Below are 15,055 nucleotides of genomic sequence, written 5' to 3' on the forward strand. Positions count from 1 at the left end.
ATGCTTCTTGTATCATTCCTCTACCTCCTATCAAAAACAATAGAAACTCCATTTTGCTCCCATAAATATTTTTTAATCTCCAGCAAGCTCTCCACATTTTCCCCCTCTTCTGCAAGAAGTGTGGTTCGTATTTTTTCTGATTTTGGTGGTACATAGCCACTCAAATTACAATTTACCAAAGATGTTACTAAATCATTCCAATAATGATTCTAGCCACATTAAATGGGAGTGAACTAGAATAAAAACACCTCCCTACTTTTCTATCCATATCCTTCCTTCCATATGTATTGAATGCTTCTTGTATCGTTCATCTACCTCCTACATTGACTTTTTTTTTTTCAGCATCTTCTTGGTGGCTTCCAAATGACACACTAATTGCACAAGAATTACTCATTGTCTTTCTCTTCTCATATTCTTCTTGTATTTTTTTGTATTGTCTTTTTCAAAATGATTTTCTTTTTTGCTTCATATCGCCGACCCCAATTGTTTTGGGATGAAGGCGTAGTTGTTGTTGTTGTCTTCACATTGCCTCATCAACCTTTCTGCATCCTAAAATGCCATGTTCTGGTATCTTCAACAAATGAGCCTTCACACTTGTGTAAGACCGAACAAAATCTCTTTCACAGAGCGCTTGCATCGAAATCTCTTGTTTCCACCACCCCCTTCTCTAGTTTTTGCAAGATTAACTACATGTACCCATAGTGATCCTACATCATCACTCCCACTACAACTAGCAACAAAACTCACATGTGGGGATGAAGATGACGCAAGTCCATTCCCTTTATCCATCATTTTTGTCCTGAAAACACAAAAAAAATTATATTAAAATCAATTATGTAGACAATCAAGATTTATAATATCGAGTCCAATTATGAGTTGTGGAGCCTTATTCGGAGTTTTTGTCATTACTGGGGGTTCGGGGGCTCCCCCCTCGACGTGGGTCTCGCTGCGCGATCAGCGGGCGGGGTTCAAGGGGGGCCGCCCCCGGCGGGGGGGGGGGGGGGGGGTCGTAGGGGGGCAGCGCCCCCCGGAAGAAATTTTTTCTTGGGAGGAGCTCGGCCCCTCCCCTGAAATCAGAGGGAGCAAGGTGGGGGGCTCGACCCCTCCCCTGAAATCCGAGGGAGTAGGGTGGGGGGCTCGATCCTTCCCCTGAAATCCGAGGGAGCAGGGTGGGCGGCTTAGCCCCTCCCCTGCTAAAAACAGGGAGGGGCTCAACCCCTCCCCTGAAATCAGAGGGAGCAGGGTGGGGGGCTCGGCCCCTCCCCGAAATCAGAGGGAGCAGGAAAGGGGGCTCGACCCCTCCCCTGTCGACCCAACAAGAGAGCGAGAGGGTACCTGCGAAGAGGGAGAGGAGGAGGTGGCGTCAGGCTCCCCTGCGAGACGTCGGGAGGAGAGGAGGCGAGAGAGAGCGGAGCTGCATGGGAGAGGAGAGGAGAAGATTAGGGCAAACTTCTTTCGCAACCCCTTTTGATCGGGCAACATTTTTTTTAGGTTCAAAAATTGGACGAAAATGACCCTGGGTGCGGTCAACGCACCCAGGGTCGTGTTGACCGCACCGGGTGCCTCATGGTGCGGCCCTTTTTCGAGAATCCGATGGTCTATGGAAGTGTTATGGGAAATTTTCGTTTTGCCGAGCAGGAGAATTATACTCAAGCTCAATGACGATCAAGTCTCGCGACGTTGGGCTCGTGTAGTCGGTGCCAGCGTGAGTGTGTGTAACGGCCAAACCGCATCGCGTAAAATAAACTCATGCAAGAAGAGGAAAAAAGGCTTGTTGAACGGGCTTCGTCTAGCCGGAGCTAGGGTTACAAGTTAAATACACAGGCACGCAGACCCGGATTACAAGCTCTTAAGAGCCACCCGAAAGCACACGCAAGCTGCCCACTCAAAGAATGCATGAATACTTGCCGAGGGGCGGCTAGGAGGAAGTGAGGTTGCAGTTGTTGGATTGCAGTTGACATCATCCAATGCAATACGCAGGGTGCAGGGCACAACCCCCTTGTTGTAGGGGCCAAGAGGGCAGTGTTGCTGCAGGTGCAGGCATGCGGTGCAGGAGGCAACGCAAGAGGGGCGCACAGGGGGCCGCGGGCGCAGGGACTGTGCAGAGCACAATGCGACAATGCGGGGTGCAGCTGCAACAAGTGGCTAACGTGCACGAGCAGCAGTTGCAGCACAACAGTACGACACGTTGCAGGCTTGCTTGGGCAACACCGCAGTCTGCCAAAAACGTAGGCACCCTATGGGCGACCATACACAATTGAAGATAGAGTGCAAAGCAACTCTAAACGCTGAGTTACTTTCGATGAAGGCTTCGTGGAGATGAAAGCCTCACCGAACAAGGTGTGCAAACCCAACAAAGAGAAATGCTTACCGTAGCCAAGCACTCGAGCACGGTTGAATGATGAGCTTCGGAAGTTCGAACCGCATAGGTGATCAACCCATTGCTGTAAACCTCTTTTGGTGAAGGGGGAGAAAGAATGCCCCTAGATCGTCAGTAGATTCCTTGGCTCGCCAGGCATGTGCCTACTTCACCAATGTCGCTGTGATCATCGCAAAATTTTTCCTCTCTTGTGGTTTCTTGCTCTTCCTTCTCTTTTCCTTTTCTAACCTCTATTTTCCTCCTTTTTAAAGGGAGAAAAATAAAAAGACAGAAAAGAAAGAGAGAAGAGAAAAGAAAGAAAGAAGAGAAAAGATGAACTCTTTTGCGCGGTCTCACTTGACCTTGATTTGAAAAATATTTATAAATTTAACTCGCCTCCGTTTAAAAAATATTTGCGGGAAAATGGAGAGACGAGATTCGCTCGTCGGTACGAGGTTCGACCGTTCCTGGCGCCTTTACCAGGGGTAATCGAACCAAGGATCGAATCTATGCCTTTTGCTTTGCCTAAATATCATCTAAGAATTTATCCTAAAGATCTAAATGCACAAAGAATCATGCTTGTGCAATGCAAGGATGTATGCTCTTTTGAAAGATGTTTCTGAAAATCTTCAAGTTTTTCTGAGATATACTTGATAATAGAATGAAGAAATGATTTCTGAATAATTGAATTTAACTTAGAACTTGAGATAGATCAGAGAAGTTCTAAGTCTTCGAAGTAATTTAGAGTTGGAGGAATAAATCTTGATTTTGAGAAAGAATGACTTGAAACTTTGAAATGAAAGGAAATAAAGTTTCAAATTCGGAAATGGACTTTGAATTTTGAATTTGAATTTAGGAAAGGAAATGAATACTTGAGATGAAATTGAATTTAGATTTTGAAATTTGAAATTTAGAATGGATCTGAGAAATCTAAATGGTGTTTAAAAATAGAGATGAATTTAAGAAATTCAGATGTGATCTGTAGATGGAATTGGATTTGAAATCTAGAATTGAAAATGGAATTGAATTCTGGATCCTAAAATGGAATTGGATCTGAAGTCTAAGATCCAAAGTGAAATTGGATTCTGGATCTTACAAGGAAATTGGATCTGAAGTCTGAGATCCAAGATGGAAGTTGAGTTCTGAATCCTAAAATGGAATTGGATCTGAAATCTGAGATCCGAAAGTGGAATTGGACCTGAAGTCTGAGATCCGATATGAATGTTGCATCCTGGATCCTAAAAGGGATTTGGAGTTGTTAAATTCAGAAGATGAATCAAGAACTTCCAAGTTTGAATTGAACTTAAAAAAATGAAATTTAGAATTTGAATCTTGAATATACAAATGAATTTCAAGGTCAAATTAGACCTTGAATTTTGAAGTTTGAATTTGAAATTTAGAAGATGAATCAAGAATCTCAAAGTTAAATTGAACTTGGAGATTGAAGATGAAATAGAATTGAAAATGAAAAAAAAAATGAATTGAATTTTTACAAGAATTGAAGATTTGATTGAAGAAGATATTTCACATCTCTTGAAGTTTTGAAAGAGAATTTTGAAAACATGATGTAGTTCTATCCTAAATGGTGAATGGATTTAAAGAATCTTGAAATTGGATTTTAAAAAGCAATTCCATTCTTTAAATGAATTAAAACAAGATTGAAGATATAATACATTCCTGACTATGGTTATTGAATGTATTATATAATAATTTATATTTAAATTTAGGTGAAGAATAAAAAATATTTTGGTGCTTTTATAGAGTTTAAAATGAAATTAAATCTCAATATACCCTTACTATGGCCATTGATATATATTTTGAGCCAATTTTAAGTTAAACTCTGATAAAAGAAGGAAATATTTGAAAATATGATTATTTTTGAAGAGGATCCAGTGGGTCCAATGTTATTTTATAAAAGATAAAAATACTAAGTTTTGTTTACATCCCGACTATGGCCGTTGATGTAAATCATCAACTTAGAATTAATTTACCTCTTACGAAATGGTGCACGTGCCATTCGTGTTTCACCATTGTGAGATTTTAAGAAATAAAGGTAAAAAGCATGAAAACAAGTAATTCATGGTATTTTACAATGCTCGTTCATTCTATCTAGAACAGGAAATGTAAATTCTCATTATATCTAGCTATTACAATACATGAAATTAGATATATAACTTCCCAATAATGATATTTTTCACCTATTTCCTGCAAAACAACTGGGTTAATATGAAAAGAGAAGGAAAATCACACATATCATATGGAAATCAATAGTGAAAGGCTCATATGCCAAGATATATATGAAAAGGATGGGAAATGATATATATGCTTGTACATATATATATATATATATACATATATATGTTATATATATAGGTATATATATGTATCTATATATATGGATATACATGGCATGAGAAAGGAGATGAGTTAGTGGATTGCAAGTAATGGAGCTGGATGACAGTGGTGGTGACTTGCAGTCAGAAAAGCAAGTAAAAGAATTTAGCATTGAAAGTTTGCACAAACTTACATTGCTAATACACTAAGCACAGGTATAAACATGCAGCATAAGAACAGAGAAAACACATTACAGCAAACTGAAAATGTTGTGATTCATGTGTTGCAATTTTGGACAAAAGCACCTAACCCAGATGAATTTACTATAAATTTGTAGGGCCACAAAGCAACATTACATGCACCAATGACAATGTTGGCGCTACAGACTTTTAGACAATCCTACAGTAAAGCATGTTAAAAATCGACCAAATACGATGAAAAGATGACCCATTTGAGAGGAAAGTTTTGGTTTGGTAGTGATACATGGAAGCCTGACAATTCCCTGCAGGTTTTTGTCCCTGTTAAAGTACCAATATTCTTCTGTTAGTTCTAAAACAACCATTGTGGTTACATGACACAATGAAGACTTTCAGGACTTCTTGCACATAAAAGCAGATTTGTACAAACCAATGGGACAAATCCACCAAACTATTACAAGCTGAGAAGAGAGGAAGGATCCAAAACAAAGTTCTTGTGGCAAGTATAACCTGGTACAATGACTAGCAAGAATAAGAAAAGTATGCAATAAACAGTAATCAAAGTTACTCCGCTAGCTTTTCTCCATGAAACTCATTCACCAGAAGTGCAAAATTTGCCTTAGCTTCTGGATACCAGCAGGACAACACATGGCTGAATATTGTACATTCTCTCTCAACACAGGGACAAATCTCAGTTCATTGGCAAGCAGAGCCAAAGGGTGTCTGCCTTCCACATTTGATATGGATTCCAGTTCATCTAGGGCCTACAGTGCATGTGATTAACTACCACATCAACCAAAGTGCATGAGCAAGAAAGTGTCTGATTTACATAACTCACTTGTTTACAGGCAGCTTTGGTGGATGCAGCTATATAGATCTCAATCTTTTTGGAAGCTGATTCCCTTGACTCTGTAGATTCACTTGAACCCCTCATGTCTTTAAGAAATACGAACTGAAACGAGCTGGTCTTTGCTTAATCTTAAATGACTGGTTGTACCCCAACTGCGTGGACGCCATAGTAGGATATTAGCTCATCATATTTAAACTTTAGTAAATGGATCCTACGATCACAATGATAATTCCCTTCAGCCATAGTTTTTGCAATTAGCTCAAATTGAGGGGAAAGAAAGCACTTCTCCTGGGTGTTGTAAGATTGATTCCTTCCAATTGAAGAGGAAAATTTGCAATATTATCAACAAAGTTACCTTCTGCCTTTGCCAGCTTACTGAGTTGTTAGATTTATGATAAAAGGTAGTGTCACTTTTGCTACAGAATCATCCACATATGGGAACATCAGCATGGTTCTCCAAACTGTCATCGCAGGAGAATTAACTGTTTTCTCAGTTTCAAATTTCTCCAACAACCTCTCATAAGTGTTGCTTGAATTACTCAGGTGTCTTGTGCAGGTGACGTGCACAGGTACTAACAAATGTTGTGGAACCTTTATATTGGAATTTACAGCACTTCAACTTCATGCTGGCAATCAGAGCAGTTAGTAATTCCCAAATAAATCAGAGAGATGATCAGGCCTTACCTCTTGAGGGACCCATCCGATTAGGCCCAGTATAAACTGGTTACAAGGTATTTGTGCCAAAATATCCAAGGTTTATAACCCGATGATTGCTTAGGTTCTTTTTTTTTTTTTATTAACAAACGAATTGGATTATCATTTTATCATTAAGAGGAAAAACACAAAGTTGTAATATCAGGAACAGAGAATATATATATAATGTCAAAACTTAAAAGGATTGATGCAAAAAGTAGCAGTGAGGCTTTCTTACCCGATTCCACCTGGTCATCTGTAGGCACTGACCCATCAAACCTGATTTTGTAACCCATTTCATCAATATCCATGATCTCTCCTTTATCTTTTGCACAGGAATAAAATGCTGATAACAAAATGAGAATTAAAATGGGAAGTCATCTTATCCAGAGCACTCAAAGTGTCTTATATGCCACGATTTCAGTAGATTTTGTATCGGAGAATTCGTCACCAAAGTTTTTAGGCTTTAACATGTAGATCACTGTGGAGGTACTTGATGACGAACCATGACAACTCGTGTACACTTAAAATCACCATGTTATGAACGCTGTCACAGGTTTAAAAAAAAAACTTGCCATCTTCCTGTTTGCAGATGAAGACCGGTGCGCAAAAACTAGTGTTTTGCAAACACAACATGCCTAATGATAAAGTAAAATATAGAGGATCCAGGTGTATGGTGAATCAGAACATCTTTAAAACTGTGTATGAAGCAACCATGGGATTACACTGAGGGAATGGGGTCCCAATGCACTGGGTGATGTAAATAAACCGATGCCATGTAAAATCCATCGCTGCTATATTCTAAAGATGGCATCACCGATATTAAATCCCATAAATGAAAGGGAGAAAACAGAGAATCAAACACAATAGGCAATCACAACCAACAGAAGGCAGAGAAATGGACATTAAGAATACCTATTACTTATCTAAAACGAGATCTAAGGTTAGATGCAAGCAAAAACTTAAAAAAAAAATGAAATAGGTTGGAACATTGTATTCCGCCATTGTGGCAGTAGGTAGATCGGATAATGAAAATAAAAAATTGGAAAACAGATATTTAACCAAAATCAGAGAAATTTTAATAAACGTAAGAGGGAAATGTTGGAACAAACGTTCCATTGCTGTTGCACACGGGCGTGTTGATGTTGCACAGGCAACTCAACATTACCCATGGTGCGTTACTGGGTTTAAGAAGCAAGAAATCAAAGGGGAAAGAAAAATTTACAGAGGAGAAGAAAACGTACTTACCTGTAATGGCAGAGGTAGTTGACCTGTTACTTGAGGAGAAACGGAGGAGATAGGAAGGCGAAGAAGAAGGTCATCGTGAAAGAGGCTGATGGATCGGTGAGGCGTGATTTTCTTTGCTCGATATGAAGAACACCATGAAGAGGTGAATGGCGGATTCAGTGAAGGCAAAAGGAGAAGATACTATGTACAGGAAAAGGGAAGGGGTGAAGACGATCCAGGAAGAAGAAATGGGGAGGTGAAGAAGCAGTCCTTTTAAGAGGCACATGCGACCCCTTCTTAAAGAAGAAGAAGCCGAATCCAGAGGGGTCGAGTTGTTGGAGATCAAGGGTTGATGGGGGTTCGGTTGGTGATGGGCGGAGGAGAGAAGGGAGGTTGTTGCGGCTGGAAGCCATGGAGGCTTCGAGAAGGGAGTTTCGGGCCAGAGAGAAGGGTAGCATGCGATAGGGTTCCAGAGGGTTCTCGAAATCCTCTGGTTTTTTAAAAAGCCTTTACCTTGATTTTAAGGATTTTCAAAGAGCTCCCCCCCCTTTTTTTTAAAAAGGTTTTTAGAAAATGTTTTCAAAAGAAAGTTTTCAACCACTTTATTTTTTTCCTTTTCTATATATATATATATATATTTATTTTTTTGTTCTTTTCTTTTTGTATTTTCTGATTTTTTTATTTTGGAAATAAAACCCAAAAAAACCTAAGTAATATGAGAGACAAGACTATATTTTTTTTTTGTATTTTTTTGAGAAATATTTACAAAGAGAGAGGTTTTCCGAAAATTCAAGTTTTGAACTTTAGCATTTTCTTCAGAAAGTGGGTTCAGACCCGAGTTTTGAGAGAATATTCAAGTTTTGAGAAATACAATGTGATGGATCCAAACGGATGTCGGATGGACTGTCCGAGCTATTTAAAAACTATTTTTGGTATTTTCTATAATTTTAATTTAAAATTTGGACAACGAGGCTCAGATTTGGATCCTTCATCTGGATCCGGATCCGAAATTGAGTCTGATATGTAAAATGAATTTAATTTCAAAAAACTTGAGAAATAAAATGGGATTTACATTTAAAAGTGACTCAATTGCCCAAAAAATGAAGATAAAGGGCAAAAAGGGAATATTTACAAACTTTTGAAAAATTTGGGGTGTTCACAGTCGCCGATCACGCACCGTCGATGACCCAAGTAGACCTAAGTGTTTCGCACACTTGCGTGAGCCGAAATGGCATAATGAGAAGGATCTCACGACCTTGTGCTGAAAAACCTCTCTTTAGCGGAGGAAAAATGGAAGAAGTCTCGCAAGACGAAAGCCAAAGGCTGATTTCATATATTTGTCAAAAGATAGATAACACACTACAATCATGACTTAAATAAGCCTTAGGGAATTCCAAATGCAGAAAATAGGAAAAGGCGCCAATTGGGGAGAGGCACGCTCAGCTGATGAGGCAACTGCCACCGCACAAGCAGAGGCGCATGCGGTCGTGCGACGCCATTGCCGCACCATGTGTGGCACGTGGCAACGCGCAAAACACGCGCTGTGTTTGAATTTTGAAATGCCGCGGCTGCCGCGTATGGCCTACGCGCGTAGCGGTGTAACCGCTGCCGCACGCGGCCATCGCGTGCTTCGGCGTGTTTGAAATTCAAACGCGTATCGCTGCTGTGCGAAGCCCACGCAACGCGACAACGGTTGTCGCGCATGTGCCACACAGTAACTGTTGCCGCCGCGGCCTGTGCACGTGGCACAACTGTTGTGCACCACGTGTGCGTGCGCGGTAGTGCAACTGTTGTAGCGTAGCGCATAATGCACGCATGGCACGACGTGGCCTACGTGGGTGACGTTTGCGGGCCATTGGCGTGCACTGAAGGTGCCTGACCAACTGGGCTTCCACGACCGCACCACGTGTGCTGGTTGCTTCGAAGGATGCACTCCAACTGTCAAGTGCAGTTTAAGTATTGCGGTAGGGGCGCACACTGGGGTTGACGGTGACCCCGGCGTTGCGAATCCGACGCAACAAGGAGCTGCTCCGGTCCGAAGGAGGGTGTGGCGACGTTTGATGGAGTCCGCGGTGGTCCGAATGAAATGCGGATGCATCAATCCACCATGCTTCCGCTATCCCTTGCCCTCAAGGGTGTTGCTTGGAACTTTCTCTTTAACATCGTCACCTAGCCGTGAGAGTGCATCCGCTACAAGATTATTGGTTCCCTTTTTGTACTCCAAGTCGAAATCATAGGCTTGTAGCTTTAACACCCATCTTTGTTGACTTGAGGTCATCACTCTTTGCTCCAACATATACTTTAGGGATTGATGATCAGTCCGTACCACGAAGTGTTTTCCCAGGACGTAGGGGCGCAATTTCTCGATTGCAAGAACTATAGCTAACATTTTTCGATCGTATGTGCTCAATGCGTGTACTCTTTTGGGAATGACCTTGCTCATATAGGCAATCAGATGCTCTTCTTGCATAAGGACTGCTCCTATCCCATAGTCGCTTGCATCTGTATCGATCACAAAAACTTTAGAAAAATCAGGTAGTATCAAGACAGGTGCACGTGTCATGGCCTCTTTCAAGTTTTCGAAGGCTTCTTGAGCCTTGGTGGACCATAGGAACGCGTCTTTTCTGAGTAAGGCTGTGAGTGGGGCTGCAATGATACCATATCCTTGCACGAAGCGTCTGTAGTAGCCGGTTAAACCCAAAAATCCTCTCAAAGCTTTCGGCGTTTTAGGTTGTGGCCACTCTTTCATATGTAGGATTTTGTCAGGATCCGGTTCGACTCCCTTGTGAGATACAATGTGACCCAAATACATAACATTATCGGTTTCAAATGAGCATTTGGTATTCTTAGCAAATAGCACATGCTCCTGTAATAAGGCAAGCACTTTACGAACATGATCAAGGTGCTCCTCCCAGTTCTTGCTATAAACAAGGATATCGTCAAAGAACACCAAGACAAATTTTCGCAACATGGGTCTGAACACATCGTTCATAGCTCGTTGAAAGGTGGCAGGGGCGTTGGTTAACCTGAACGGCATGACCAAAAATTCATATTGGCCATCGTGGGTTCGAAACACTGTCTTGAATATGTCTCCTTCGGCCATACAAATTTGATGATAACCCGCCCGAAGGTCTAACTTTGTGAAATATTTTGCCCCATGCAGTTCGTCCAACAATTCCTCTATCACAGGAGTTGGATGCTTGTCTTTCACAATGATGGTGTTGAGTGCCCGATAATCTATGTAGAACCTCCAAGTATCATCTTTTTTTTTGACCAATAGTATCGGGGAAGAGAAAGGATTGCAGCTCGGCCTTATGATGCCACTCTCAACATTTCTGCGACCATTTTTTCCATCACCTCCTTCTGAGAGACTACATACCGATAAGGTCTCACATTCACCGGATTGACATTTGCAGCCAACGTGATTCTGTGATCCTGGGACCGTGGCGGGGGGGGGGGGGGGTAGCCCTGTAGGTTCTTGGAATACAACCTCAAATTCGGCCAATAGAATGACCATGTCAGGATGTATTTCAACCCCTATTTCTTCATCGTTTTCGTCCACTTGATGCACTAGACAAAGAGCTGCATAGTGCGTAGTCTAAAAAATCTTTAGGACTTCACGACTATCAATCTCCTTGTCGAATGTTGCTCGATGAGCACGAAGGGTAACCGTTTTGACTCCCTCTTGGAAAGCCATCTCCGTCGCGTTGAAATCCCATTGAACTTTCTCGAGGCTTCGCAACCAACTCATCCCCAATACGACATCCACCCCTTTAATGGGAAGAAGGTAGAGGTCTACTTTGAAGTTTGAGTTTTGGAGAGCCAAAGGAGCATCTTGACGGACATGGAAGCTACGAAGGCATCCACCGTCCCCAATCACCACTTCAAACATGGGAAGCTCTTTAACCAAACATCCGAACTTTTCAACCACCCTTTCTTGAATAAAATTATGTGTGGCGCCTGTATCAATGAACACGTTCACCTTATGCCCATTTAGCCGACCTTCCAAACACATAGAATGAGGACAGGTGAGTCCGAGTATGGCATGATACTCAACCTCATCAGTTTCGCTAGAGTGCTCCTCCTCCTGTGGGATACTTTCCTCATCATCATCGATGATTTGGAGTATTTGAAACTTTTGGCACTTATGTTCGGGGCTCCATTTGTCTCCACATTTGAAACACTCATTGCGTTTCCTTCGCTCTTCCATTTCTTTTTGTGTGATGGTCTGGATTTTTGGAGCGGGTTTGGACATAAACATAGGACCTTTGGAAGCGTCCTTCGTTTTGTTAGGTCTCGGGGCCGACCATCTCAACTTTTGTCTCTCCTCGTACACCTTAGGTACTCGAAATGCCTCGGTTGTAGAACGAGCACCTGAGGCTAAAACCTCCAAACGGAGTTCATCCTTAAGCCCCCCTACGTAAGATCCAAACAAGGTGTGAGGATCCGCGTGGGGCACCAAGGAGTAAACGTCCTCGAACTCAATTTGGTATTCTTCCAAGGTTCCTTTCTGTCGTAGTTGCTTTAGAGCAACATCATGATTAACCAAGGAAGATGGACCAAACCTCTCCATGATAGCATTTTGGAGTTGATCCCAAGCGGGGCGCCTATGCGTAAGTTCCTCCCAATGGAACCAACGTAGAGCACTTCCTTCCATTTTCGAAATGGCCTCGTCCACATGAGCATTCCATGGAGTGTTGGCGCATAAAAAATAATGATTGGCTTTGTAGAGCCAATCTCTAGCATTCCGTCCATCAAAAGTAGACAAATCTACCTGGATTTTGCACCTATAGGTGCCATGCCTATCTTCTTATGTGCGCTCCCATGGCGATTGACTTCTTACCGATTCATTATCATATTCACGTATAGGGGATCACATATAAGGAACTTGCCGATGTTGGGGCGACTCTCTCTCACAAGTTCGTCATCCGTTTAGACTCGTGGCAAGGTTGGCAACTAACTCTTCAAGCCGACCGATGCACTCATTCACTTCTTGATTCGAACGAACCAAATGACCCATCACATCTACTTGAGAAGCACCAAACGGGTTCACAGAGACCCGTTCACTCTCACGAGGAACCTCTAGACCATCCAGTACTATGATACCAACTGGTACGGCCCTTTTCCGAGGATCCGATATGTTAGAAAATGTCTTGGAATACATTAGGTTCGATAATGAACCCATACACATGCACATGAAGTGCGAATATACCCACTAAAGGGAACAACACAAGCACATAATGTGCTAACACATAAACCCACAAAAAGGGAAAATGACTTAAAGTCATAAGTTGAATATTATTGAAGAAAGAAAGAGAAGGGTGAAAACCCCATTACAATGGAGCGAGCAAGAGCTCCTCTAAGTGATTGAAAATACAAAGGGGAGAGCCCCTATTTATACACTCTCAAAGGGACCACCTTGGGGGCTCCCAAAGGAGACGTTGGAGAGCCCCCAACGTCTCTATTGGGAGACCCCCAATATGGTACGAAAATCAAAAATAAAAAAACAAAAATAAAAAAACAAAAATAAAAGGAATATTACAATGCATATTCCAATTGGAATATGCGTAAAATGACAAATTACAAGAATACCCTTGAGGGTATTTTAGGAAGAGAAAATATATATATTTATATATATAAATAAAGACACGTATACATATATATATGTATACATATCTTTATATATATATAAATATATATGTGCATTTACGAGTACACATATTTTAACACCCCCCCTCAAACTTTGCGGGGGAACAAACCGAAAGTTTGGAAAAAACAAAGAAAGTCTTGAGAAGGAGTCCAATTCTTCAAAAAGTCTTCATGGCATCTTCAACATATGCTTTCACATGTAAGTCTTCAAAATGTCTTTATTGGCATCCATTCTCATAGTACCTCCATTGATCGAATCCATGATGTATATAGGGTACCACATCTTAGCGATCCTGTAGAAAAAAAACAAACCAAGAGAAGGCTCAAAGTATACAAGAAAAATAAATATTCTAACCCAAGAATTGCAACAATAATATATTGACAACCAAGAGTGGTTTTAAACATGATAGTAACAACTTTTCAAATCATTAGATAATGGGTAGTATTCCTTAAGGATGATGGTAAATCATGATTTTACTAATATAAAATATGTCTATTAAGAGACATTTAAAACAAAATCTACAAGAAGGATATCTAAATGGAAGATAATAATAGGATAATTAGTTCAATACTATGTGAAAAGGTCTTAAAAAAAAAACAATGTATAATGTCTTCAAAGAGACAATACATATGAAGTGCACCAACTTCCACAAATCGTTTTGCACAAAGGGCCAATAAGCACTCAAAGGAATTTATCAATACTTGAAAGAAGAAGTGTGAGCACAGATACAAAATGTCCAAAGGCATGATGAATATAAACTTCAATAGGGGGGGGGATTTATAAAAGCATATTTAACATGCATAGATAAAAAAAATAGAGTTTTTCACATCTTTAGGAAAAAGAAGATCTATGTCAAACAAATGTCATATAAAAAACATGATTAAAAAAACATCCACCCAAGATTCAAGAATGAATGTTATTTGAGTAGAGAACCTTACACATTTAGGAAAAACTCACTCAAATGACCAAAAAATCTCATTTTGCATATCAAATACAAAACGTGGTAAAAAAACCATAAACACTTAATATATATAGATTAAATGCCAAAAAATCAAATTGATTTTAAAATATGCATATGAAAGATATGATTCACTTGTATCTAAAAGAAAGCAAAATATGAATGAAATTTCATAAATTTTAACAATAGTTCATCCACTACAAGCAACTACCTCATTAGTCCTCCAAAACCTAAGCTACTAGATCAAGAATATAAATATAATGCCATTAAAGGCCAAAGACACACACAAAGGTGTGCAAAAGAACATATTGTCTATATGTAATAATACTTGAAATGAGTGCATCAACGACAAGAACAAGAGAATACATGCCAACATGGACTAAAAACATCTCTTGTCTACGTAAAAATACGCTCAAGACCAAGTATGTTCAGCTACTAGAACAAAAGTATCAAGCCAACCATGGGCTAAAACACAATACATCTATTGTCTACATAAAATGACACTTGAAATGAGTGAAAGAAGCCAACCATGGGCATACATCTCAGCGACTAGAACAAGGACACAAATGCCAACATAGGCTAAAATCACACACCATGGTGTGAATCAACGTGCCTTGTCTACATATAATAACACTCAAGACAAGTGTGTTCATCTATTAGACCAAGAGAACAAAAAGCTAACAAAGGGCTACCAACACACAAATGTGTAATAAGATTCTTGTCTACGTCTACATATGATGACACTTAGATAATGGTTATAAAAGGAGAAGACTTTTGAGGTAATAAA

General features: G+C 40.5%; 2 protein-coding genes across 4 annotated transcripts in view; one reads left to right on the top strand and one right to left on the bottom strand.

Moving 5' to 3' along the window:
* Positions 1-15,055, top strand: part of LOC149828577 (cytochrome B5-like protein) — a 93,798-nt gene that overhangs the window by 13,806 nt on the left and 64,937 nt on the right. The gene's annotated exons all lie outside the window — the stretch shown is intronic.
* LOC149828578 (uncharacterized) lies at positions 11,259-12,317 on the bottom strand. Its single transcript, XM_090017089.1, has one exon. It carries the CDS (start codon positions 12,315-12,317, stop codon positions 11,259-11,261), a length of 1,059 nt encoding a protein of 352 aa, XP_089873215.1.

The sequence above is a fragment of the Nuphar pumila genome, chromosome 9, assembly GCF_984573655.1.
Source record: "Nuphar pumila chromosome 9, dmNupPumi1.hap1.1, whole genome shotgun sequence".
NCBI lineage: Eukaryota > Viridiplantae > Streptophyta > Magnoliopsida > Nymphaeales > Nymphaeaceae > Nuphar > Nuphar pumila.